We start from the raw sequence: 26,073 nt of genomic DNA, 5'->3' as shown, positions 1-26,073 counted from the left end.
CGCGGGACAGGCGTCTGCCGCAGAGTCCAGGGGACGTTGCTGAACCGGCCTGGGATCCCGGGCTGTAGTGCCTCCCGTCCGCTCGCCCGCCTGCCCGTCTCCTCTGCATCCGCCGGGTCCCGAGCAAACTAACACGAAACCGCACGGAAAGGGCGGGTCGGATTGAGAGGTGGGTGTGAGGATCTCGGGGCGACCCTAGGAGTCTAGATGTGTCCGGGGGGTGGGGTGGTGAAACCTGGATGTCTGGACAGGGATTCTGGAACTCCCAGGTCCGGTAGCCCCAACCAAATTACGGGAGCTTTAAGCCACACGATTAAGGTTCTGAGACCTTAGGGAAGGCACCTATGGACCTTGAAGAGGGAGGCTCCACGATCCTCAGAGACACTAATGTGTGGGGAACTGATACCTTGAGGAAGCTTTCCCACATCCCGACCCCCTCCCGCGGTGTCTTAACAATCTCCAGGACCTCAAACTATGTAGCATGAAGCCATCCATGGGAATGGTGGCAAGCAGTGACAGGAATTTCTGAGCAGAGTGGTACTAGGAACACCCTTGCCCAACATGAGGAAGCCCAGCATGTCCACAATATCTAAGACCGGTGTCCATTAAATGACATTGGGGAGGGGGAGTTACCCTACCCAGATAGAGTAGCTAGATTAGGAGGCAAAAAACCTTGGCGAGCTCAAGCAGTGACTTGAGCGGACGGAGTTCTTCAAACTCCAACTAGTGTGCATTAGGACTCCCCCAGACCCATTCACCGGATGGGGTGACTCACACTAAGTGACTGTTGTAGAGAGAACGGATGATTTGGGGATGAATCAATGGACGTGGGGGTCCTGAGGCCATTTCAGTCATCACATTAACTAAGTGTCCAGGTGTGCTAGGCCATGGATTCTCGAATTCCAGAGACTCCGGGGCTCCAGGAAGGAGAGAGTTGGGTTGAAAGGCTGGCACCAGGTTTAGGGATCCATTTTGATGGGCAGCAGTTGGACAAGAAACAAACATCCTGGAGTCTTGGCATTTTGGGGAGGGGACTTCAGAAGGCAGAAATAACCACAATTTGTATTAGATTCTTCCTGCCCTTTGATTGTGAGTTTTACTGACCCCCTGTGATGAATCTTGGGCCCTCTCCCATCCTCTCATTTTGCCTGAAGTCCAGAGGTCGGGTGGCTCAGCTCCCCAAGGCCCCTTCAGTGGGGAAGTGAACTGTAAGTGGATTCTAAGTGTGTGAGCCGACAGGGAGAGCTGGACACCTGGCTCCGGAAGGTCAGGTCAGTTGGTGTCGCAGGGAGGAAAGGCGTGAAATGGATATACGCAGAAGGCTGGTTCCAACAACGGATAAGACACAAGTAGCCCCCAGACCTATGGGAATGAGTGACAGTTGCCGCAAGACTTGGACATGGACTCAGCCCACAGCCAGATGCCCAGTTGGTGGAGAGAAGGCAGGTAGAGGGGTAGGCCGGGCAGCCCTAGAGATGAGTGGGTGTGACAGGAAGCTAGAGAACAGCTTGCACCCCCTGGTGGTAAACAGCTTGGGTGGGCCTTGCTGATTCCTTTTCTCAATCCAGGTCCATGCCCTCCTTGTTTAGAGCTTAGTCAGGATGCCAACTTAGACCACAGGGCAGACTGGTAGCCAAGCTGGTGAGGCTGGAACAGGAACACCTATTCTTGGTTAGTGAGTTTTTCAGCAAACCACTGGAGGGCAGAAGACAGTTCCTAGCCAGGAGCCACCTGGCAGGGTAGGATAGGACAGAAATGAATGTTATGGGCTAGAGAGGGAAATCGAGGCATAAAACCCAAGGGACTGAGATTTCTACAAGCTCCAGCAATGACTGAGATTTCTACAAGCTCCAGCAATCTAACTCATGTCTGCCTCTTGCAGAATTCCCAGAGTGCCACCAGGAGCTGACGCACATAAGGAGCTAGGGGCCAGCAAGATGGCAGACGAGGCCTTAGCTGGGCTGGATGAGGGAGCCCTCCGAAAACTGGTAAGTAGCCCTATTACTGTACGTGTGGTGGGCAAGAGCCAGCCCTGGGATATAAGGCCGCTACTTTTGTACTTTTCATTACTTAGGAAGAGGGAGGGGTTTGGAAGGGAGGGTAAAGGATCGGCTTCAGGTTGGTTCCACTTGGCCGATCCACAGGCCCTTGTGGCATGTGCCTGTCCGTGTCCGGTGCTGAGACCTGGTCCCTACCCACCTCCAACTGTCATCTGTTTAAACAGTAACTTCTGGGGACTCGCCCATGGGCTGCTACAGGTGTGGGAAGGCTGGATCTGCCTCTCCTGGGCAGCCCGGGCACTGCCCACTCCTGGAAGCCTGCCCAATGATAATGGTAGCAGCAATGATTAATAAACCAGACCACAGCAGTAGGTTGCTGAGTACACCATCTTACAGAACGTTCACACGTGCTCCGAGAGCCAGGATACCGCCACTCTGTGTGGTGAAATCACATACCCAAACGCTCCAGGTTAAAAGCTTTACCAGGGTCCAAACTCCAAAGGGGATCTTGGGATACCCAGAGTCTGGAAGAACCATGAGAGAGAAATAGACTGTGGGCTCTTATGGGTTCTGTGATGTCTAGTCTGTTGTTTTCTTATGTTAGCCTCAGTTTTTTTTTTTTTTTTAACTTGTTTAAAAAAAAAGAAGGTTGCTAGTGTGAAACAAGGTATGGTCCTAACTTGAGGATAGAGGCTGGAGTAGTCCACTCCATCCTTGTTCACCACCTTCTTCCTACCCCCGTGTACAGGGAGGCAGTAGGACAACACAGCAGGGCAGTGATGTGTGTCCATCCGCAAGGCCATGCAAGTAGGCCATGGGGAGAGCGGCCACCACCCAGCCCCTGATCTCTGTTCAGGGCAGGAAAGTAGAGACTGACCTTCTCTACCAGTGTCCCACAGCACCACCCATCTTTGCCCCTAGAGGCAGAGGCTGGGACCTCTTGGCCTAGTTGCCTTCATCCCCCTAGGCAGTTGGCCTGTGTGTCCCGGGGCCAGCCTCTTAACCTCGTTCACGGCAGCCACTCCTTGCTGTGTAGCAGCCAGGAGATGGGGTTGGGTCTCCGAAGACGCCCACCAGCCATCTTCACCGTCCCTCAAGAAGTCAGAGTGAGTCCTCGTGGAAAGCCAGGCTGGGTGTCCATGCACTCTCATCTCAGAGGTTCTCCAGCATCAGATCCCACTCACGCAAGGTTTGGGTGCTGGGAAAAAGTTACAGGGAAGAACGGGAGCAGTAGTTGACAGACGCACTTCCTCCCAGCCCCGGGAGGAAAGGACAAGTGAGACCTGACCCCGTCTCGGCCCCGCGGCCCCAGGCCCACCCCGGCCCTGCGCCTCCACCTCCCCGCGCCCGCCATTGCTGCGCCCCAGAGCTGTGAGAGGGTCCCACCCTCCGGCCTCGTGGCAGGAACGGGGGCGTCCCAAGCCCGGCTCCTCCCCGCGGGGCCCGGCCTTATATGGGAAAGCTGTGCCCAGCTGACTCGGGGAGCCGCAGCTGCTTCCGGCCCCGCTCCCGCACATTCCTGAGGTCGGGGTGGTGGGCTGCGTGGGACAGGGGCACCCGGGGACAAGCACGCCCGCGTGTGCCCTCTGCCACGTGTCTGCACGCCTTCTACCTCCCGGCCGGGTGACCTGGGGAAGCAGCTTAGGGGCTGTGAACCTCCCTTCCTTTGCAGATGGGGCGTTAAAGCCGGCGGTAGCGGGGGGCTTCCTGCCGAGCTCCTAGCAGCAGCGCCCGGCTGGAGACTGGGTGGGTGGGGCGTGGGCGAGCCCCGCGCTAGTGGCCGCAGCTTGCGGCCCTTCAGCGCCCCCTGGCGAGGCGTTTCCCCGTTGCTCTCAACACTGCAGGCAGCTCTGATCCTGGGTTTGAGGGAGGATCTGGAGGAGAATCGCTTCTTGGGCAGGTGGAGAGACTAAAGTTACAGAGATGCTAGGTCGGCCGGACGCCCCCAGCAGCAAGAGTAGAAAGCGCCAGAGCCCCAGTCCCGCCCCCTCTCCAGGCTCCCGCAGGAGGAGGAAGCACCCTCTTTCCTCCCAGGAGAATTTCACTAGGCAGTTTCGGAAACAGTCCCCTTCCCCCTGGTGGACAATAGCTCTTTGTATTTCCTTCCCTCCCTCCCACAGTCCCCTCTACACACAGTGGGGGTTACTGAGAGGGTGGGGAACTCTGGACACAGTAGGAACACTGTGATCTGACCTTTGGTGTTTGAGAGGGTGGGGAACACAAGACACACAGCAGGGACACTGGTCAGAGCTTTGCCCGCAGTCCCAAAAGGAAAGATCATGCCAGAGAGTGGCCAGCAGAGTGAGGTCCATCTCTCAGCCACGCCATCCACTTACGGGATTCAGAGGGAGGATCCCAGTTTCCAGATCGAGACACTGAGGTACCCAGGGGTTGTAGAAATGGCCAAGTTCCTATCTTGTTCTTTTTGTCCAGGGTTTGGAAATGGGGACCCATGATAGAAAGGATTAGTTATTGTATTTCCAGGCCTTTACCCTCTGGACCAGCTGTCCCCCAAGGCCACCAATCTCCAAATATTTCGGGGAAGTGAGCATCGTTCCCTTGGTTGTAATAAGGTCTCCTAAGGCTTTGACATTTCTAGACCAGGCTCAAGGGGTCTTCAGTATAGAACATCAAAGTTCCCACCGTGACAGAGACTCCAGCATTACTGTTATCTTCAGCTTTAGGCAAACCTGGCAGTCAGAGAGACTGACGTTTAACGTCTCAAGTTATTTGACCATAAACAAGACACTCATTTCCCTCTTATCAGATGGAAACAATGTATCAAGAATAGATAAAGGGGCTGGAGAGCCCAACAGTTAAGAGCGTTTTCTGCTCTTCCAGAAGACCCAAATTTGGTTCCCCCCACACCCACATCAGGTGGCTCACAACCACTTGTAACTCCAGCTTTGGGTAATCTGATGCCCTCTTCTGGTCTCCACAGGCACCCATACACATGGAGGATACACTCATACAGACACACGCATACACATAAATACAAATAAATCTTTAAAAAAGGAAAAAAACTCCAGAGACAGGCAGGCGAATCTCTGAGTTCCAGGCCAGCCTGGGCTACAGAGTGAGTTCCAGAACAGCCAGGGCTACACAGAGAAATCCTATCTCAAACAAACAAACAGAAATGACAAGTGGGGATTTAGTGCAGGGTCCGACACAGTTTAGGTCTCAATAAATATACCAATAGTTCTGTCTTGTCTTTACCTCCTACTCCTGGCTGACTAGAACAGAGAGGAGAGGTGATGCGTTCTGCATATGCATGTTGTACACGCAGAGGAGACCACCTCTGAGTCTCTGCTCCCTTCCCAGCTCCTGCTCTGTCCCAAAGGCCATTGTCCTACCTGGAAAATTAGAAAGTAGTGACAGAGAGGTTAAGGAATATGCCCTGACTTTAGAGTCAAGATTGGGACCTGATAGAGCCTCTGGCCTGAGCTTCGGGGGGACTGACTCTCCCTAGCTCCTCAGGAATGTGGATCTTGGAGGACTGCCCCCCAAGGCTTTGCCCGCTCTCTTCAGATTAAGACAAGCTGGGTAGTGGCAAAACTGGACCAGCTCACACTCCCTACTGAAGCCTGTTCACCTCTGCCCACTCTCCACCTGCACTCCCCAGCTCCCCAACTGCGAAGGAAAGACCAAGGAGGAGGACTGAAAAGGGAGAGCTAATCACCTGGCACTTTTCCTGTTCCTCTTTGCCTACCAGACCTACACTGGAGGCTTGGCTCTGCTACCGCCCTGTAAGCCAGCCCTGAGCCAGGCCTCTTCCCCAAGATCCCTTTGAGGGGGCACTGTGCCAGGTGGTGTGGGGAGGGCACCAGGATTGCCTGCACACCATAGAGGAAGTGCGCTTTTCTGAACCTGTTTCTATCAGGTCCCCAATTTTCCTCGAACTGCTGAGCTGAGAAGCTGATGAGAGCTTCCTTCCGTACTCTGTGGACACCTCCGGGGGCTCTAGGTAGACTCTAGTGCTAGCTGCCTTGTCCTTTTCTCTAGGGGACCAGCCCTTCCCATTCTGGGTCTTCACTTCTTCCATGGTGGCTAGGACTAGGCCAAAGTCAGTAAAGAGGGAAAAGTAACCCTTAGCCAACCAGGGAACTAGGACTCTACACCACCTTCCTCTGCCTCAGTTTCCCTATCTAACATCTTTCCCAGCAGGGCCCTGCTACTCTGGGACTAGATCACCAGGGGACTTCAGCTACCTGAATCACCCTTCCCTTTCCAGGGACCTTGTTGGTAGCTCAGAAGGGTTACCACACTCTTCCTGCTGTGGCTCCCGGGTCTAAAAGGCTAACGAAAGACTCAGGAGAGCAGGTGTCAAGTCACATAAAGGAGTGCCTGACGGCTTGGCGCTTGGCTTGGGTGGGTGGTTGCTGGCTCTGCACTCACAGAAGGTGGTCTGTGTACCACAGTGCACAGTGGGTTCCTCGGGATCTTTGGCGTCATGAGCTAGGTCTCTCCTAAAGATCTTGAGTGGGAGGCAGGCACGTGGAAGGCTTAGGGTAGAGAGACTGGAGACAAGCCTCTCATTGTGCCCCAGGCAGAACTGTGGGCAGCTGGTGCCAGTCCTCTGCCCCTGACAGAATGCCCTACCCCTCATTCCCACCTGCATTGCAGCTGGAGGTCACAGCAGACTTGGCAGAGCGGCGGCGGATCCGCTCCGCCATCCGGGAGCTGCAGCGGCAGGAGCTGGAACGGGAAGAGGGGGCTCTGGCATCCAAACGTTTCCGTGCCGAGCGGCAGGACAACAAGGAGAACTGGCTACAGTGAGTGGCAGAGGGGGCGGGGTTTGCAAGTGCAAGTGTGCCAGGGATCTGCTCATGTGGAGATAGGTGTGTCCACAGCCTGTGAGCATTGGCGTGCACAGGATATTTGTGGGTCTGGACCAAGTGCCAACTGTGGCTGTACAGTGTGGGTAGCATGTGGCGTTCGTGCCTGTGTCCACAGATGTATAGATATCGATGTTTGCTCAGAGGTTCTGCCCAGACAGCTCCGTGTCTCTCTGTCAAGGTTCAGGCCTCTGACCCTGACCCTTTCCTTGGGCTCACATCCTCCAGCCCCTGTCATGCAATGGTAGTTAGGCTCATGATGTCTCTGCAGCTCTCAACAGCGGGAAGCTGAGCAGCAGGCTGCCCTCGCACGGTTGGCAGGGAAGCTGGAGTCCATGAATGACGTGGAGGAGTTGACCACACTGGTGAGGCCCGGGGGAGGCAAGAGGTAGGGGAAGGGTAAATGAAGACGTAGACTCCACAGTCCATCCCCTGTGGCCTGCCTGTCACCCACAGCTTCGGAGTGCCGGTGAGTACGAGGAACGCAAGCTGATCCGAGCTGCCATCCGCCGTGTGCGAGCTCAGGAGATTGAGGGTAGGTACCCTGCCCAAGACCCACCCTTGCCCTGCAAGCTGCTGCCTACAGCATGCCAGTCACTTCCTGACACTTGCCTCTGCCCTTCCAGCTGCCACCTTGGCTGGGAGACTGTGCAGTAGACTTCCTAGCAGTGGCTCCCGAGAGGGTAGCAGGAGGCAGGCAGCTCACAGATTGGACCCTGGTAAGGTAAGGAGTGTGGGTGTGGAGGGAGGACGGGCCAGTGTCTTGTGCCTCTTGTTGCCAACAGAACAGGGCACAGTGCCTGTGTTCCTTTGCTACACTGTCATTTGACTGGGAGCTGGCCCTTGGCCAGTGTTTGGGGAAACCCTGGAGTTCATTTCTTACACTCTCAGGCAACTCCAGCCATGTGCCTTCCACTCCAGACCTTGAACTCGGGTTTTTCCTCTCAAAGCCAGCCTGTCTACACAGCTCCAAGTTACTGTTCCTTCCCTATCGCTGCTCTTATGGATACATTGGCCCCTCTCCAACTTCCACTCCTACTCCCCACCCCTACCCCTCCCACCCCGCCTGTGCTCAGCAGCCGGTAGGCTCTCCTGGAAATGCAAGTCTAGTCCCGGTACCTCCCCTGCTTAAACACATCCCATGCTGCCCCTTCCCCTCCAGACAACCTGCATCCTTACCTCACCAGGGCCTGCCGTCAGGCCCCTGCTGAGCGGTGCGCTGTGTCATCTCTATTCTTGAGGTAGTGTGGGAGAGAAGTCATGACATACGGTTGCCACTAATGGCCAGCAGAGGGCGCTAGCTGCCCAGTTCTGCACAACTCGACTTCTCCCTGACTAGCCAGACGGAGGCCAGAGCTCTGCTCTAGAGGTCCTTTAGGAGTCGGAGTCCCCAGCCAGCCTCCTGTTAGCACCAACCATTAAATTAGGATCCGGTGGTTGTAAAACCACCTTGGGCACTGACTGGCCTTCCTTGTGCAGGTGCGCCCACAGGAAGCCGTGCCCAGCCTCTCTGCTTTGCATGGCCTGCTCTGTCAGCTCCATGGGTGGGGGGAGCGCTCGGAGGCAGAGAAACCTTGGTTGTTGCATCCTGTGGGTGGGTCCGCTGCAGGTACCAGAGCAAGAGCAAGAGAAACAGCAGACAGCAGCGCCAGAGCCAACCCCAACCCCAGCCCCAACCCCTGAGGACACCAGCCAGGATGTGACCACGGTGACTCTCCTGCTGAGGGCCCCGCCTGGGGGCATGCCCAGCTCACCACCTGCCTCACCTGACAGTTCACCCACCACTGCTTCTCCTGAGCCTCTGCTAGAACCCGCCGGAGCCCAGTGCCCTGCTGCTGAGGCTCTGGACGGCTCTGAGTCACTTCCTCGCCCTTCGAGAACTCCCAGCCCTGAGCCCCCCATGTCACCAGCACCCCCCAGCTCTCAGGGGCAGGTCATCAGCAAGGTGAGTTTGGTGAGGGGCAGGGATGCCAGGCAGGTGAGTTCCTTGGTCTGAGAGCCCCTTCCTATGTGGTGTCTCCCTTGCAGCCCCTGCCTGGCCCCACAGAGCCCTCTAACACCTTGGGCCCCGCCAGAGGCTCCTCCAGCACTAAGAGAACAGGTGAGGATCCCTGTACAGGTTGCTACAGGCGTCTGCTGGCCCCTGCTCCTGCTCCCCTTTCCCTGCCTGTAGGATGGCTTCTGCCGCTTCAGCAGCTCTAGCTTTCTCAGGTTCAGGCAATCCCTGACATTCCCCACCACTGCCCCTGAGGTATTCCCGCCCCTGCCACCCATGGCCAGAGGCCTCCTTACAGCCTTGAAAGGCAACAGGCCTCAGGCACATTCTTCTCCCCAATAAGGGAGTACACCCATCACCCAGCTGGATCTATGGGCAGTACTGGCTGGGGGGTGGGGGGGGCTGTCCCCTAGTCTCATCAGTAAGGAGAATCTGGATACCTTCCTCTGGCCCAAACTTACCCCTGGCTCCTGAGAGTGTCCACGTCATCCTGGGGTCAGTGCAGGAGAGAAAGGAGGAGCCTCCAAGAGAGCTGAGTAGACAGGCCTCGGCAGCGAGTGAGCTGACCATGGCGAGGAAGGAGGCTGCAGAGGGGTTGAGATAAATGTGACATGGACGCCACCCCACCGTTTACTTTTCTTTCTCTTCCCTCCGGTATGGCTGCCACCTATTCACCAATCTACCAGATCTGGCCAAACCACAACCCTGCCAACGCTCCCTATCTGTGCTCAGTCCCCAACAGCCAACCCCAAATCGAGGTACTGCCCATATTTGCCATCCCCAGGTTCTGGGCAGTCCCTATCCCCCCCAGCCACTGACAGCCTCCTTGTCTCTTCCAGGACCGTCCCAGTTCCAACGGGCTGGCTCCGTGAGAGACCGCGTCCGCAAGTTCACGTCCGATTCTCCTGTGGCTGCCAGGCTCCAGGATGGCCCACCCCGAACAGCCCTCACTTCACTGACCCCCACAAGGCTCCTGGGCCCTTCCTTGGTCGGCACCACCCCTGCCTCCTCCTCCTCTCGAGGTCCCAGTGACACTTCCTCCCACAAGAAGCAAAGAGAACTTGCTCATTCCCTGGCCCAGCTTCAGAGCTGCCCTCAAGAGGAGGGCCCTGAGGGGCGGGGCTTGGCTCCCAGGTCCCTTGAAAACAGAGCAGGGGGGCCCAGGCCCTGCTCAGAAGAGCCCAGTACCCCCGCTGCCTGTGGGCATTGGCACTGGGGAATCCGGGGGCAGTATGAAGACGACGTTTACCATTGAGATCAAGGATGGCCGTGGCCAGGCCTCCACAGGCCGGGTGCTGCTGCCCACAGGCAACCAGAGAGCAGGTAGGTTTCTCACTGCTGGGGCGGAGTCCTTGCCACCCCTCACTCCCAGTTCTGCATGTGAGACCAGTGCTAGGGCCGGTGTCCAGGGTGTCACTCACCTTGACTGGCACTGCCCTCACTCCACCTGGCTCCAACAGCGGCCCTTCTCCCCAACCAGAATTGACCCTGGGACTGCGGACACCCCCGACCCTTCTCAGCGCCAGCAGTGGGGGCAAGAGCGCCGTCACCCATGTCAGCAGCCCTGGCACTGTGACCCGACTGGGCAGTGTCACTCACGTCACCACCTTCAGCCATGCCTCCCCTGGTAACCGAGGAGGCTGCAACTTCAAGGTGAGCCTTTCTCCTCATTCCACCAGCCTCACCATCCACCACCTGCAGAGACGGCTGAGGGGTGCAGGGCTCGCAGGCTTTCTCCGCCATGCTCCGCCACCACTGTGCGCGCAGAGCAGCCCAGGCCCGAGAAGGAGCGTCGCTGCCAGTAGTCCACAGGGAGTTGGTGGCATGGCTAAGCTGGAACCACTGTATCACCCAAGGACATATCTGAAATCATTCTTGCCATGTGCTGAGCCTTTTATTGTTTAGTTTGTTTGACGTGGACTCTCTTGTACCTTGGGCTGGCAGTGATCTCAGGACATAGCCAAGGGCTGAACCTGAACTCAGTAATCCTCCTGTCTCCACCCCCACCCCAAGTGCTGGCATTACAGGTGTGAGCCGCCATGCCTTGATCCATTTGCTGACCTCTGATCCTTGTACCTAAACTGATCAGTTCATTCTTAATGAGCAAGTATGAAGACTGAGGCTCAGAGAAGGTGGTGGGGGCTTCCTCCTACGGCACCCCTTACCGCCCTGTTTGCACTCAACACTGGACATCAGCCCCAACGTGTAGATCAGCTCACAGGCTAATGCAAGCTCCGCCTAGTCCATTAGGAGATTGTTGATTAGCATCTTCGCCGTGGGGGCAGGGCAGAACCACTGATGAAGACAGACAGGCAGGGGGGTACCAGGCAAGTGAGGCACCAGCCTAGCAGGTGCCACGGGAACCGAATACGATGTATTCCTTCTATTATTCATTCCCAAGCCCAGGATCAACTGGCTGGGAGCTCAGCCGAGGAAGAGATTCCTAGTGGGCTACCCAGGTAATGCCCTCTATGCTGTATGACAGACTGAACGGGTCTTTGAGGTGAGGTGGTCAGACTGAGCTAGCTCTGGGTCTTCTGAGGGGTAACAGGAAGAGAATGGGAACGACAGCAGCCTTCTTGCCACAAAGCAGGGCCCAATAGGTAGGGATGGGTGTCGTGAGGGATGGTTACAGGCGAGGCTCTTGGGGAGAATGGGAGGTGTCAGGGTAAGGCGGCTCTGGCACCAACAACTCACCTGTCTCCCCATCTGAGGAGAGCAGATGATGTGTCCATGCTGCACTTGCACAGCGGCTAGGGTTGGATCTGAGCACCGTGGCTGGGCTGGAGGACGTGTCTCTCAGGGCCAAGCCCCCATTCCAGCAGATTGCTTTAAACCCCACCTCTTTGTGCCTCCATTTCCCTGGCTCGTTTAAAGGTTTCTGAAACAGCATGGCATGAGAGCAGAGCCGTGCAGGAGTCCAGCAAATAAAAGTCTCGCAGCTGACATACATGGCGTCTCAGTCCATGCCCTGTGCTCCCTGCCTCCTGCTCCCGTTTGTCTACCTATGGGTCATGGGGCTCTGGTCTCGGTAATCCTTGAGACGTGCAGCAGCCTGTCTGCCTGTTTGCGCAGGCTACCCATCCCCCTCCATCCCCTCCATAGATGAGCCCAGAATAGGTTTCTATTTGGGCAGTTGCTCCAGCTGGCTGGTAGCAGGCTGGGAGGCCAGCAGGGGCGGGGCAGGCTCACTGCCCTTGCCTTTGCCCTCAGACCAGCTGCAAAGACTCTGATGCTGCCAGCGTAGACAGCAGCCCCTGCTCCTGTCCCCACCATTGTACCCCAAAGAATCCCCGCTAGCACTATGCCGGGAGTACCAGGGCCTGGGCCTGAGATGGCTGTGGCCTTTGAGGAACGGTTGAGCCAGGCATTACAGGAGCTGCAGGCTGTGGCTGAAGCAGGCCGGTCAGCGGTGACCCAGGCAGCTGATGCAGCCCTAGCCACTGTAGAGACTATAGAGCCCGTGGCCCAGGCAGCTGAAGAGCTCCGAGCAGAGACGGCCGCCCTGAGCCGGCGGCTAGACGCACTGAGCAGGCAGGTGGAGGTGCTGAGCCTGCGGCTGGGTGTTCCGCTTGTGCCGGACCTGGAGTCTGAGCTAGAGCCCAGTGAACTGTTGCTGGCTGCTGCCGACCCCGAGGCCCTCTTCCAGGCAGCCGAGGATGCTGGGGCCCCTGTGGCCCACCCGCCTGCCTTTAGCACCCGCCGCAGCTCCTCTGCGGGTCCCTCTCGCAGGAGCAGTCTCGTAAGTCAGTCTGTGGGAGGGACTTGATTTGAGCCCAGCTCTGCTGAGTGTCTGTAGATGTACCAACACTGTCTCAGCCTCAGTTTACCTCACTGTACAGAGGACTAGACACTGGTACTCTAAGATTGGGGCAAGAAGGTGCCGGGCTCTTACCCCGGTGGCTGTCTTGCAGCTTCAACCAGGCCAAGCCTCTCTAGAGCAGTTGCTACCTTGGCTCTCCCTACAATCATGACAGACAGAGGCCCTGCTAGGAGGGGAGGGCTATAGTAGCTAAGCTGGGCCTTGGTTTCAAGGGGCGAGGGGGGAGTTCCCCTCGGGGAGACAGGTCAGTGCTGAGTGCCCCTTAGATACTGGTTCCCAGCAAGGTGGGCAAAGAAGGAAAAGGTATGGAGCTCCAGAGAGCTCTTGGCTTGGGGTAGCCTCAGTCAGCCACCTTCTTAGGAGCCTCTGGGACCTGGTGCCCCCAGGCCGTATCACACTCACAGAGGGCCTAGCCTCAGTTTCCCCTATGTCATAACAGGGACAGTAAAATCCCCAGTGCTTATACAGGTATTTTCTACTGAATGGAAACCATTGTTACTACTGCCACCAATCTGGGTTAGTATGATTCCGATATGTGGGAAACTATACAAAGCTGCCAGTTTTACTACAGTGAGCCTGAAACCAACATGGCCAGCCTACATTAGCAGGCCTAGCAGGCTGGTGGTTATTTCCAGTGCTATGCCCGCAGCCCCAGGATCTAATCCTCTCCCACCCACATCCCTGCGTAAACCCTACGCCCTCTCCACTCTCTGTAGATGGAGCCAGATCCCGCAGAGCCTGCCTCTGTGACAGTGGAAGCCGCTAATGGCGCAGAGCAGACTCGAGTGGACAAAGCCCCAGAGGGGCGGAGGAGCCCCCTGAGTGCCGAGGCGCTGATGGCCATTGAAGATGAAGGAGTCCTGGACAAGATGGTACGTTAGCTCTGGTAGCCGGGGGCTGGCAGAGGGTAGGGATTGGCAGGCCCCAGGTACGCATACAACTGTTTTATCTACAGCTGGACCAGACTACGAACTTTGAGGAGCGGAAGCTCATCCGGGCTGCACTCCGTGAGCTCCGACAAAGAAAGAGAGGTAGAGAGCCAGCGGCCCACTTAGATCTAGCCACTCCACCCCTCAGTTGCGCCCCTCCCTCGTTCGGGAGTCCTTCCATGGACGCTGCAGCTCAGTAGCTGCCCTCCTCATGCCATCTGCCCGTGAGCCATCTGCTCCCTGGCCTCCTTGCCCTGTGTCCAGCTGTACATTCCCAGTCACTCCCCTCGGCCCTTCTCCCCTTGCGTCTAATTGCTGCCCACTGTCGGGTGCGCCTTGCCTCAATCCAGATAATCCCCCAGCTGCTCCTCTCCCCTGGCTTGCCTCCCTTAGCCTCTGCCCCTGTGTGTGGCTGGTTCCTCTTTCTGCAGTTCTCTGGAGTCGGCTCTTGTCCCCCTCATACTCTAGATTTACTTCTGGAACAGTTGTTCTCTGGGAACAATTACTCCCCCACCCCACCCCACCCCACTCCCAGCTGGCAGTCAAATGCCTCATGCGTCCCCGACAAGTGCTGTACCGCTGTGCTCCGTGTGCCCCGATGTCCCCTTTCCGGCCTACTGACGTTTTCTTCCAGTTAACCCTCTCCACCAGCTTTTCTCTCAGTTGTTCTTTCCCTGGATCCGAATGCTTCTCCTCATCCTCCCTGAGGCTAGTTTGAAGGTCCACCACTCAACTGCTGTGTCCACGCAGCTCTCTTTGGATGTCAGCTATTCCCTCCTGACTCAGCTGCTTATTCCCATAGGAACTTGTCTTGGATCCAAATACCCTGTGACATCAGCTCTTCTCTATTCCCTCTTCCACCTGCAGAGTCCATCACCCCCAACACACACACTCAGCTCGGTGCCAAGTTACGGCTGTCCCCCCCCCCCCCGCCCCCGCCCCCTTTTCAGCCATCCCCAGAGAGGCACTGCTTTCCTGTGCCATTGGTGTTTCTAACGAGCCGCCTCCACTCCCTCCCGTGTGCCCCCTTGTGTCTGTGCATGTGTGCTGTGTGGCGCTGGGCCGCCGCCCTTCTGGGCATGCATGGGGCATCCCCTGCCCAGACCAGAGGGACAAGGAACGAGAACAGCGACTACGGGAGGCCCGGGCCCGGCCAGGGGACAGCCGAAGCAACATGGCTACGGAGACCACCACACGGCACAGTCAGCGGGCAGCGGACGGCTCAGCTGTCAGCACAGTTACCAAAACTGAGCGGCTCGTCCACTCCAGTAAGAGGCCGAGCAGGGCTTGGGGCCCAGGGCGGGCTCAACGTGATTCCCTGTACCTCTCACACGCTTCTGTGTCCTGTTTCCTGCCCCTCCAGATGATGGCACACAGACGGCCCGCACCACCACGGTGGAGTCAAGTTTCGTGAGGCGCTCGGAGAGTAAGGCCACCTGCTCCCTCCTCTGCCTGCCTGCCTGCCTGCTCACCTCCTTAAGTTCTTCCTTACACACTGTGTCTTCAACTACACCCTCACCATCACCTCTCTACTGCGGCACTTCTCTCCTATGGCAGCCTCCCCTCGTGTTTCCTCAGGTCCAGCCCGGGTCCTCACCTCACTCCCTTTTCCACAGACGGCGGCGGCAGCAGCAGCAGCAGCAGCACCACAGTCCAAACCAAGACCTTTTCCTCTTCCTCTTCCTCGTCCAAAAAGATGGGCAGGTGAGCATGGGGCGGTGCCTATGGAGACCTCACTGCATACCCATTCTGCAGAGGGGCAGACTGACCTACTGAGAGGATAAGCATGCAGTCAGGGAGGTCCCAAACACGTCCTGCTTGCTTTGTGATCTTTCTCAATCCTCAGCCACACCACAGGGTAGGGGTGGAGGACGCTGGTGGAGACCAGACACTTGCTCTGGGTTTCACACTGAGCCTTAAAGAGTGACCTACCACCACTCACTGGCACTGCCACCTTCTAACCTCTGCAAACCACATCTGGGCCATGTGTTGATGACTTGAGGCACTTGTGAGGGAGAGGTACACCCCACAGTACAGAGGATACAGGGCTGGAAGAAAGCAGACCACAATGATTCCAGTTCTCAATTGGTGACCTGCAATGCAAATTCCAGACCTGCAACTGTGTCCTCTGACATCCTACAAAAGAGGCCTTTATTTCCTCATTGTCAGTGGAAATAGTGTGGATTCCTCTCACCTCTTGTAAAGTTTATTTGTTAACATATTTATTTATTCATTTTTGTCTGTGTGTGTGTGTGTGTGTGTGTGTGTGTGTGTGTGTGTGTGTGTGTGTTACTGGGTATTAGAACCTAGGGCCTCATGTATGCTAGGCAAGCACTGCACCACTGAGCTACATCACTGGCCCTCTTTGTTTTTTTACTTTGAGGCAGGGTCTCTCCCTAAATTGCTTATATTGGCATTGAACTCCCTCTGTGGTCCAACAGGCTATGAACTTGCGTCAGCTACCTCAGTATCTGGAATTATAGGCTTACATTTTTTTTTTTTTTGGATTTTTGCGCTGTGGGGAGAGGTGGGCACATGACAGAGTCTCACTGTGTGTCCCAGGCTGGTTTTGAACTTGTGATCCTCCAGCCTCAACCTCCGGAGTTCTGGGATTCCAGGAGCACACCAACACATCAAAGTCCCTTGTGGTGTTTAAATAGCACAGTGGGAGGACTGAGGGTGTAGCTCATTGGTAGAGCATTTGCTTAGCACACAGGAGACCCTGGATTCCTTCCCCCAGCACTAGAAGTAACAAAAGGACACACAGTAAAGTCTTAAGAGGCGTGAGCTACCACTGTTTCTATTTCATGCTGCTCACTTGACTACTTTTTATTGTTTGGTATAGGTACTGGGGATTGAACCTAGGGCCTTATGCTTCCTAGGCAAGTTCTTCACCAGTACGCCGCATCCCTGCCCTTTCATTTTTTAATTTTGAGTCAGAGTTTCCCTAACTCATCCAGTCTATCGCTTAGATGGTTCTCGAACTTGCAGTCTTTCTGGTTCAGCTTCCCCGGTAGCTGGGATTACTAGTCCGTGCCACCAGGTCTGGCTCACTGTTATTACTTGATAATGCCTACTAGGTTCTGAGCTTGCTGAGAACTTGGCAGTAGGACACACATCCCTAGAAAAGTGCTGGGGATCAAGCCTGATCAAACAAGCTTGGCTGCCTCTCGTGTTTGTGCCTTTGTGTACTGCTCTGTAAAATGGGTGTGACAAGGACACCCTCTGTTAAGACCACCCTCCACTCCCCCTACCCTCCTTCATTTGTTAGTGAAGTCACTGGTGGTAGTTGATGCAGTATAAGACCTCTCCTAAACGCTGCTCCATAGCAGCCCAGGAGGACCCCCATGTAGCCGTACAGAGAGCTACACCAGTTTTGGCGTTTCCAATACCAACAGCATCAAGCTGATGATCCTGGTCTGGTGCCAAGAGAGTGGACCCCACTCTTCCTCCAACCTAGCATTCATTTTGTCACCCTCCAGCATCTTCGACCGAGAGGACCAAGCCAGCCCACGTCCTGGCAGCCTGGCAGCCCTTGAAAAACGTCAGGCAGAGAAGAAGAAAGAGTTAATGAAGGCACAGAGTCTGCCCAAGACTTCAGCATCCCAAGCACGCAAGGCCATGATTGAGAAACTGGAGAAAGAAGGCTCTTCAGGGTGAGTGGTAGGAGGTGTGAGCTGGCCAGTGGAGATGGTCTGGGCATTGGGGATAGGGCCTGAAGCTCAGTGGGTGGAGCTGGAGATGGGAGAAGCAGGGTTCCAGTTGTGATTGAAAGTCATGGAAGATTAGACCAGGGGTCCGAAGGGTAGGCTGGCCCACTAATGGAGTCTCGTGACCCTCCTCCCCACATTACCCCCCACAGCGGTCTTGGCACACCCCGTACAGCTGTACAGCGTTCTACCAGCTTCGGAGTCCCCAACGCCAACAGCATCAAGCAGATGTTGCTGGACTGGTGCAGAGCCAAGACCCGTGGCTACGAGGTGAGCCCAGTGGAACTCCTCAGCTTGGTACCTGCTCCTTAGAGTTAGTTCACAGCTCCCATGTACTCTGGCCAGAAATGTGAAAAACGTTCTCGGATGGGAAAACTAAGTATCAGGGAGACCACGTGTCCTGCTCTGGATCCCAGAAGGGCTCAGTGAAGGCCGTTTGGGTTTGATGGGTATGATTCAAGGACGGCTCCGGCTCTTGGAGTCCATCCAGTGTTACACAGAGTAAATGTAAGCGAGGAATGACTGGAACATGCCCATAGTCTTAGCTAAGTGGCATTGGGCTTCTCAGTAGCCCCTCCCCCTAAAAATCACAGTTCAGAGGATTCATACACCAAATTGGAAGAGGCTCATGGTTTGTTTGTTTGTTTGTTTTTTAATTTATTTAATTTTATTTTTATATGCATTGGTGTGAAGGTGTGTCAGATCCCCTGGAACTGGAGTTATAGACAGTTATGAGCTGCCATGTGGGTGCTTGGAACTGAACATGGGTCCTTTGGAAGAACAGCCCATTCTCTTTAATGCTGAGCCATCTCTCCAGCCCCAAGGCTCATGTTTTGACTACTCACTTACTGTATCATTTTGAGCAAGCTACAAGGTCTGTCTGAGCCCAACGGCCATGGGTCTGGGGTGCCAGAATGTCGGGCAGAGAGGGTTAGCAAGCATGGGAAGGCTGCCCCCCAGGGTCCTGACCCGCCTCTACCTCCCATAGCATGTGGACATCCAGAACTTCTCCTCTAGCTGGAGTGATGGGATGGCCTTCTGTGCCCTGGTGCACAACTTCTTCCCAGAGGCTTTTGACTATGGGCAGCTTAGCCCACAAAACAGGCGCCAGAACTTTGAAATGGCCTTCTCATCTGCTGAGTAAGTAGGGGCCCCATGCCTCCTGGCGTCAGCTGGGCTGAGCGGCCCTGAGACCCCGTGGAAGTGGCCAGTGGTACTGTGGGTCTGCAGACGAGACCCCCTTCCCCAGAGAGTGTCCGTCCTCCTCCACCCATGCCCGCCTGTCGCTGAGTGTGCCAGGTGCCCACCGGAAGGAAGGAGCGGCAGGCTCGCCTACCCACCAGGCTACAGCCCACCAGGTGGCCCTGTCCATAACTTCTCCCTCCTCCCTCTGCCCCTACCCCTCCTCTCTCCACTTCTCTGTCCTGCTCTCCCTCCCACTACCACCAGAGCTTCCTGCTCCCACGGGATCCCGGCTGGAGATTCCAAAAGGAGGCTCCTGGCCCAGGCACCGTGCCCGAGTGACCTATATAGGCCTATATAGGACATCAAAAGCCCTCCACTTTGGAATCGTTGCCCCTTCTGCACACCGCACCCAAGCACCCTCCTCCATCTTTTTCTTATTCTCCCCTTCTCTTTCTGGTTCCCTCCAGGATTTTTCCTCCTCCTCCCCCACTCCTCTCACGCCTCCCTCACCCCCCCCTCCATGGGGCACAGCCCTCCTCTCCAACCTCGGCACCAATGCCGTTGCCCCCCTCCCCCCTGCGTCCCCGCTTGCCCCAAGAGTTCTCTGCACCTGTGACTGGTTTGCCCCCCCCACCCTTGTCTGCACCGCTCACCATTAGTGATGGGTAGTGAGCAGCACGTCCACCATCGGGAGGGGGCATGCGGGAGGCTGGCAGATGCGGCACTGATACCATAACTGAACTCATGTCTCTGTGTGTGTATGTGTGTGTGTGTCTCTGTCCTCCTTCTCTCTTGGCCTCTCTCCCTCCTTCCTCCACCGGGTCCTGCCCCCTGCCCCTTCCTGGCCCCCTCCCCTCCCAGGACCCATGCGGACTGCCCGCAGCTCCTGGATACAGAGGACATGGTGCGGCTTCGAGAGCCTGACTGGAAGTGCGTGTACACGTACATCCAGGAATTCTACCGCTGTCTGGTCCAGAAGGGGCTGGTAAAAACCAAAAAGTCCTAACCCCTGCTTGGGACCCCACGGTGAGACATGTCGCCTCTCCCACCCGTCCCATTTCACCGGAATCTGCTCATCAGTGCACAGAGAGGGGTGAGGGGAACGGGGGAGGTGCGGGGGTGGGGGGGGCTCAGAAAAGCCGAAGGAGACAGGCAGGACCCTAGGTGACACTATTGCCAGTGGGTAGTGATGACAAGGGAGGAGACCGATAGGGGAGCCCAGGAGGCCCCAGACTCAGGCTTCAGGCCCAGGATGGCAATCTGTAAAAAAGAGAAAAACTCAACTGGGATCTGAACAGTTCAGACTGAAGGAGGAGAAGGAGCTGCAGACACAGGAACAGGCCCAACAGGGCCAGGGACAAGAGAGATGGAGAACATAGCATAACCTGGAAGGAAGGGACTTGATGAGAGGTGGAAGAGGGAGACCACAGTTGGAGGACCCAGGAGTCAAAGGTATCCAGACAGGAGAGGCGTGCTGAGGCTAGCATTCTAGAACATTCCTTGGGTGAAACTTGAGATAGTCAAGATGGAGTAAGAGCAGAACTAGAGGAAGGGACAGAGCCTGATGTGGTGGTGCATGCTTGCAGTCCCAGCATGCAGGAGCCTGACGCTTGAGGGTCACGGTTGAAGGCCAGCTTGGGCGACATAGCAAGACCCTGTCTTTTGTTTGTTGTTGTTGTTTTGGTTTTTTGAGACAGAGTTTCTCTGTGTAGTTTTTGGTGCCTGTCCTGGATCTTGCTCTGTAGACCAGGCTGGCCTCGAACTCACAGAGATCTGCCTGACTCTGCCTCCCGAGTGCTGTCTTTTCGTTTTTTGAGACATGGTTTTTCTGTGTAGTCCCGGCTGTCCTGGAACTCACTCTGTAAACCAGGCTGGCCTCCAACTCACAGGTATCTGTCTGCCTCTGCCTCACACGTGCTGGGATGAAAGGTGTGTGCCACCACTGCCCAGCTACAAGACCCTGTCTTTAAAAAAAAAAAAAAAAAAAAAAAAAAGGTAGAAAGACAGGGTCCCTGATCTGGTTTGGAGAAAGGAGGGTCAAGACACAATCAAACTCAGAATGTGCCATATGGGGAGTTGGTGGTGTCCTTCTCCAAAATGGGGAGCTTGGAAATGGGGCCAGTTCAACAGGAAGATGTTTCTGGCTGGCTCCCCTAAGCCATATGGCTTTCCCATTTGGTCACCTTACCTCGGGGCCACAGGAAAGACTTCTGACCTGAACTGACTGTCCCATTACAGATAAGGAATTCAGAAAGCAAGTTCAGGTCACAGAATGATTCCAGACTCTCCATCCTGTGGTTCCTTTTATAACCCCACCACTGTATTCCCACCAGTTTTGTAGACAGAAGTAGGTGGGAGGCAGAGGTAGGATCCCAGAAGACGGCAGAATCTTATCCAGCATCCACAAGGGGTCAGAACCAGGACTGAAGTAAAGATAGAGGTCCAAAGGGAGCCAAGGGATTGCTGGAAGATACGTGACTCAGAGATCGTCAACAAGGATGTCCTGGGGTACCCTCCTGGGCCAGGGTCCCTGGTGGGAAGGAACACATGTGCACACACACTCAGGGCCAGGTGTGGAAAAACAGACTTGGTACAGTCTCTCGGTCATATATGGACTTTGCTGCTCAGCAGGCCACTCTGAAGAAAAGAGGCTACTGTAACTCGGATCGGGTAGGAAACTGTGACTCAGCTGCGTGCTGTTGCTTTAGTTGCCTGGTGTTTGGCTTGTCACTTGGGTAGCCTGAACCATGTACCCCAGTATAAACAATGGCTTTATAAGGTCTCCAGGGAGGCATCACTGGCAGGAGGGAGCTCCGGACTGGGGGAGGGAGGCTGGGATCCCTGGGAAGATAGCTGCAGTTGGAAGATGCTCCAGAGAGAGGCCGCCTCTTCACCATGGTACAGCTGGGTAAACAAGCCAAATGTGGGGTGGGGATGACCCCACAGGCACGCACATAGCCCATCATAAGTAGAGCCGGGTACCTGTCACTTATCCTGAGTACTTCCAAGGTCTCAAATGAAGTTGGGAATGACTAATAAGCGGGGAGAGGCCAGGGTCACAGGAGAGAGCAGAGTCTTATACAGCACCTAGGAGTGATCCGAGGTAGAACCCGGACAGAAACTTTTCTGCTTCTCAGCATGGTGAGGAGCTGGGCTGTGATCCCAACTACGCCGGAGGCTGAGGTAGGAGAATCACAAATTCGAGGCTTGCCTGGGCTTCAGAGTGATTTCAAGACCACCCCCAGCAATTTATTGAGACCCTCAATCTCAAAAGGGAAAGAGCTAAGGATGTAGCTCAGTGGTCGGGAGCTTGTGGCTCAAGCTTGAGGCCTTGGATTTAATCTCCAGCACCACAAAAATACAAAAGTGGTCTAGGTGGGCTGGGAGTCGATCCCTGCCGCAGTCCTGGGTTTGAAGGTACCAGTTAACCTGGGTTAGCCCGTGTCTGGGGAACAGCAGCAATCTGCTTTTGCCTTCCCTGCCAAAGTAAGCTTATGGAGCAGCAGTAATGAGGGGCCGGTGCACACTAGAGGCCAGGAGGGAGAGTAAGCTGAGCTTGTACCCCATCTTAAAGCTGTGGGGGAAAGGTTCTTACAGTAGGGCATAGGAGCAGTTGCCAACACCCAGGGTTGTATCCCATTACCAGGTCTAACCTGGCACCTTCTGAGCTGTGAGGCTGAGCAGAGTGCAGCACGCTGAAGGAGAATCAGAGGGCAGTTGCACACTGAACACAGTGTAGGGTGTGGATGATCCAGCTGATATGGCTGGGGTCCTCATCTGCCTCCCTTGCTCCACCCAGTGCAGCTGGTAAGGGCTAAAGGAGCACTCCTGACATATACCCCCTGGCCTCCATTTCCAGTAGAAGACCTGTTCCCTAGGAGAAAGCGCGTCACTAGGGACTCCTGGCCATAGAGAGACTAACCAAAGGGGATGGCTCCCAGGAGTATAATGGCCTAGCTGAGACTCTACCAACAGGGGTATACTAACTAGTACATGCGCAGTGGGTCCTGTGGAGAGGAGTTGGGGTCTAGAGCCAGAACCTGCCTGCCTGAGGTGGGGCATGGCTTACTCCCCAGCTCCATCTTTCCTCTATGCTCAGTCTATGGGCAGAATGGCCCCTGGGTTTGGCCGTGGCTTTCCGTTCCTGGAAAGTGTTTCTAGTCGATGGACAGTCTGGAGTTTGTGAAAAGACCAACAGGCTGCAGCAAAGACCAAACCTCGGGGCAGAGGGACACAGCAAAAAGCAGGCCGGCACTGATAACAACTCCTGTGCCCCTTCCCCTGCAGGATGCTGGTGGACTGTGTGCCCCTGGTGGAGGTGGAGGACATGATGATCATGGGCAAAAAGCCCGACCCCAAGTGCGTCTTCACCTACGTGCAATCGCTGTACAACCACCTGCGGCGCCATGAGCTGCGCCTGCGCGGCAAGAATGTCTAGCCACTCTGCTCACACCGCCCAGCCCGCGCTGCAGGCTGTCCCCATCCCACCCCAGCACCGTCCCCGTCCCTCCCCTCAGTGCGCCTGCTCACCGCCGCCGGGTCTGTCGAAACACCCCTCCCCCCTTGTACACACGCAGCGTTTTGATAAATTATTGGTTTTCAACGATCCTGACTTCTCTCTGCTGTCTTGGGGAATGGCATCGGGTTGTGAATTATAACAAAATGTCGCCGACTCCCACTGCCAGGCAGTGGGAGGAGTCACCCAGGGATGTTCAGGAACTCCGATTTGATTTCCCACACCATCTACTCGCAGCAAGTAAAGAGAAGAGCCCCAGTAACGGCAGAAGGCTATTTAGTAGAGCTAGGGAGGGAAAAGGGAGGATTGAGAGAAATTCCCCCCCCCCCCACCCCATTTCCGTTGCTTTGGAGACTGGCGTCCGCCCTCAGCAAGGGAGATGCTCCCGGGATGCTGAGCGCTTCATTCTGTCTCCGGGGCGCTGGCAGGGGGTCCCAGCTCCACTGCCGCTCCAGGTTACAGGTCGGCGCGCTCTGAAGCGTCCTCGGGAGGCTTAGCGGGAGCCCACAGGTGCTCGGGGGGCACCTGCGCGTCCGGCGCCGACTTGCGGTAGAAGCCGAGCTCCTGAACCAGCATATTGATCTCTTCGCGGGTCATTTCGCTGAGTGGGATGCGCTGAGATGGAGAAAGGGCGGGGTCAGAACCTCAGCACCGCCCCGGGGGTCCCCTCCCGCCAATGGCTCACCTCTAGTTCCAGGTAATTGCGAGTTAACAGCACGAGTTCGGGGTCTGCCCCAGGGAGGTGCTTCATCACCAGGTTGTGGCTGGAGGAGATGTCAAGGGGGTGGGGGCGGGGGCAAAGAGTGGTGGTGGCTCCTGGGTCCCCTCAGCTGAGCACTTTGAGCCTAGGTGGGCACCCAGTCCTCATTTACTGTGAGATTAGGGTTCAAAGAAGTAAAGGGCCCTTCTTTCCACTAATAATCTCTCTTGCTTACTTAATTTCGAGACTTCCTCAGAATCCTCTGGACAGCCAATATCAACCTCTTTGACAGACAACAATTATTTTCTATCTCTGTGAAAACTAGAAGCTTTTCCCAGGTGCCCTCCTCATCCCCCTTGCCCAGAACAAGAGAAGGATACTACAGAGGAATGTCCTGAGTGACAAAGGCCTTCACCTGGGGAGGAACCACAACATCAGAAAATGGGACCTCAGACCCCTCTAGACGTGGGGAAATGAGGCCCACTGAGGTCACAGAGCAAGCCAGGTCCAGTCTCCCACCTCCAAGTACAGGGATTCCTCCTCCCTGGCCCCCAGTCAGTAAGCAATGTTGCTTATTCCCTAAGGGGACCCCTTCCTTCAAACTCACCTCCTTTAGACGATTCAACTGTCATCCTCCACAGGTCTGGAGAGAGAGAATGGTTTAAATCAGGAGTCTGTCACTATACAGCCAAGACCATGCTATCCTTAAGACTGAGTTGGGTAAGGCTGTGAGCTGGAAGAGCAGCATGAAGCTGTGGAGGAAAAGGTCCTGTGGGCAAAGAGATCTCTGTCCAGGTTGGGAAACTCAGACCTAGAGACACAGGGTAAGGGATGAGGGAGAAGAAGTAGGCATGGGTTTCTGCCTGCAGGTTCCTGAGAGCTGACCAATGCCCAGGAGATACACCACGTTACAGCATTCTCCTTTCTTCCAGTAGAGTTCTAAACCTGGCCTTTGGCCCTTGAAGCCTCATGGGAGAGACCAGAAGGAAACAGCTCAGAACTGCCCTAAGGGCCCTATTAGAGGCACCTGCCATCTGGTCCCTACCCCACCCCATGTGGAGTTAGGCCTGCCAGCCACCTGTGGTCCAGCTCCACAAACCATCTGGCTACCCTTCCCTGACCAGGGAGGATGAGTGGACCCTTGGTACTCCCTGAAGGGAGGCCACCTCCTGACAGGAAATCCAGACCTCACCACCACTTATTTCAGGCCTCCCTTACATTCCCTTTTCTCAAAAAATAACTAAGGTCCATGAAGAGTCCATAAGCATCTCAATCACTTAGGAAGAGTCTAGGGGAATTCCTTAGTGGGGGTGGGGTGATGAGGATGGTGGTCCAGGGCTGCTGTGATGCGGTTGGTATCTCATTTCCCTGCCCTCTCCTCCAGCTCCGGCATAGTACAGTGAGGGGAGGAGCTTAGAAGGTCTTTTCTCCCCCCAGAAGATTCTTGAACGCCAAACACTAAAATCGGGGTGGGGGGAGAAATAATATGAAAAAGTGGGGTTATCAATGGGGAGGGGTCTAAGGAGCAGTTTTAGGAGAATTATAGCCTGGAAAAGAGGAGAATGGGTGTCCAGAGACCCACGGTACGGCCAAATTGGGAGCCCAGCAAGGAAGGGTTCAGAGTGCCAGGCCGCAAGGTCGACGTCTATTGCTCCCACGGAGCATTCTGTGCATCCCGTGGCTAGGAAATAGAAGGGATGATTCCGGCGCCATGCAAGAGGGAAAAAGGGAGACTCGGGGATTCTGGTATTCCTGAGACCAGAATGAGCTGTATTCCAGGGTTGAGGGGCTGCGGGGTTCTGGGACTGTCGTACTAAGGATGGGAAAAGACGCACTCACCTCTACCCGCCCCCTGGCCAGGCCTCGAAGACGGTTCCAGTCCGGTCGGTAGGTGGTGGCGGCGGTGGCTGGAGCCACAAGGGCCGCGAGAAGCAGCAGCAGCGGCGGCGGCCACAGTAGGATGCTCATCTGTGCCTAGCAGGAGACGTTCCGCAGGCTGCACCCAAACTCGGCCGCAGCGCCACGTCTGGCCCGCAGGCTGGCCCCGCCCCAGCAAAAGGCTCCGCCCACCCATAAACCACGCCCCCAGAGCTAGAAGCACCGCCCCATCCAGGCTCGTGTAGGCGCCTCCTACTAGCCCCCAGCCTTGCCGCAGCTACTCTCTGGTCCTCCAGACTTCACGTTCCCTGTCCTGACAATTTCCGTACTGCATTTGCCCACTGAGAGTGGGCTCCCGCAGGATGCCAGGAGACAGCGCCACTTCGCGCCACCAGAGGGCGCAGGCGGGTCGCAGGCGGACACGAGGATATCTGGGTCAGACTTAAGGAAGCAGAAACCTAGGAAATCTTTATATTCTTTTGATGTCTTTGAACGATATTC

At 55.8% G+C, this 26,073-nt stretch overlaps 2 protein-coding genes across 2 annotated transcripts; one reads left to right on the top strand and one right to left on the bottom strand.

The window, feature by feature from the left end:
• Window positions 1-30: 30 nt before the first annotated feature.
• Smtn (smoothelin) lies at window positions 31-23,084 on the top strand. The gene is given in 21 exon segments (XM_052736326.1): window positions 31-169; window positions 1,883-1,988; window positions 6,624-6,772; window positions 7,107-7,200; window positions 7,292-7,370; window positions 7,462-7,559; window positions 8,445-8,780; window positions 8,864-8,936; window positions 9,518-9,589; window positions 9,671-10,020; window positions 10,022-10,154; window positions 10,312-10,484; window positions 13,371-13,526; window positions 13,610-13,685; window positions 14,687-14,851; window positions 14,947-15,009; window positions 15,200-15,287; window positions 17,066-17,239; window positions 17,446-17,563; window positions 18,282-18,433; window positions 22,766-23,084. Coding segments are annotated over 20 exon segments (2,751 nt in total). The 5' UTR covers window positions 31-169; window positions 1,883-1,937; the 3' UTR covers window positions 22,917-23,084.
• Window positions 23,085-23,253: 169 nt separating this feature from the next.
• On the bottom strand, window positions 23,254-25,744 carry Selenom (selenoprotein M). Its single transcript, XM_052736328.1, has 5 exons — window positions 25,534-25,744; window positions 24,302-24,337; window positions 24,075-24,109; window positions 23,680-23,758; window positions 23,254-23,609 (listed from the first exon to the last, which is right to left on the bottom strand). The coding sequence occupies exons 1-5, from the start codon at window positions 25,660-25,662 to the stop codon at window positions 23,451-23,453; spliced, it is 438 nt and encodes a 145-aa protein (XP_052592288.1). The 5' UTR covers window positions 25,663-25,744; the 3' UTR covers window positions 23,254-23,450.
• Window positions 25,745-26,073: the final 329 nt, after the last annotated feature.

Source organism: Peromyscus californicus, unplaced genomic scaffold, assembly GCF_007827085.1.
Source record: "Peromyscus californicus insignis strain IS unplaced genomic scaffold, ASM782708v3 Scaffold_13__1_contigs__length_99412109, whole genome shotgun sequence".
Taxonomy (NCBI): domain Eukaryota; kingdom Metazoa; phylum Chordata; class Mammalia; order Rodentia; family Cricetidae; genus Peromyscus; species Peromyscus californicus.
This window is presented reverse-complemented; position numbering and strand designations above follow the sequence as displayed.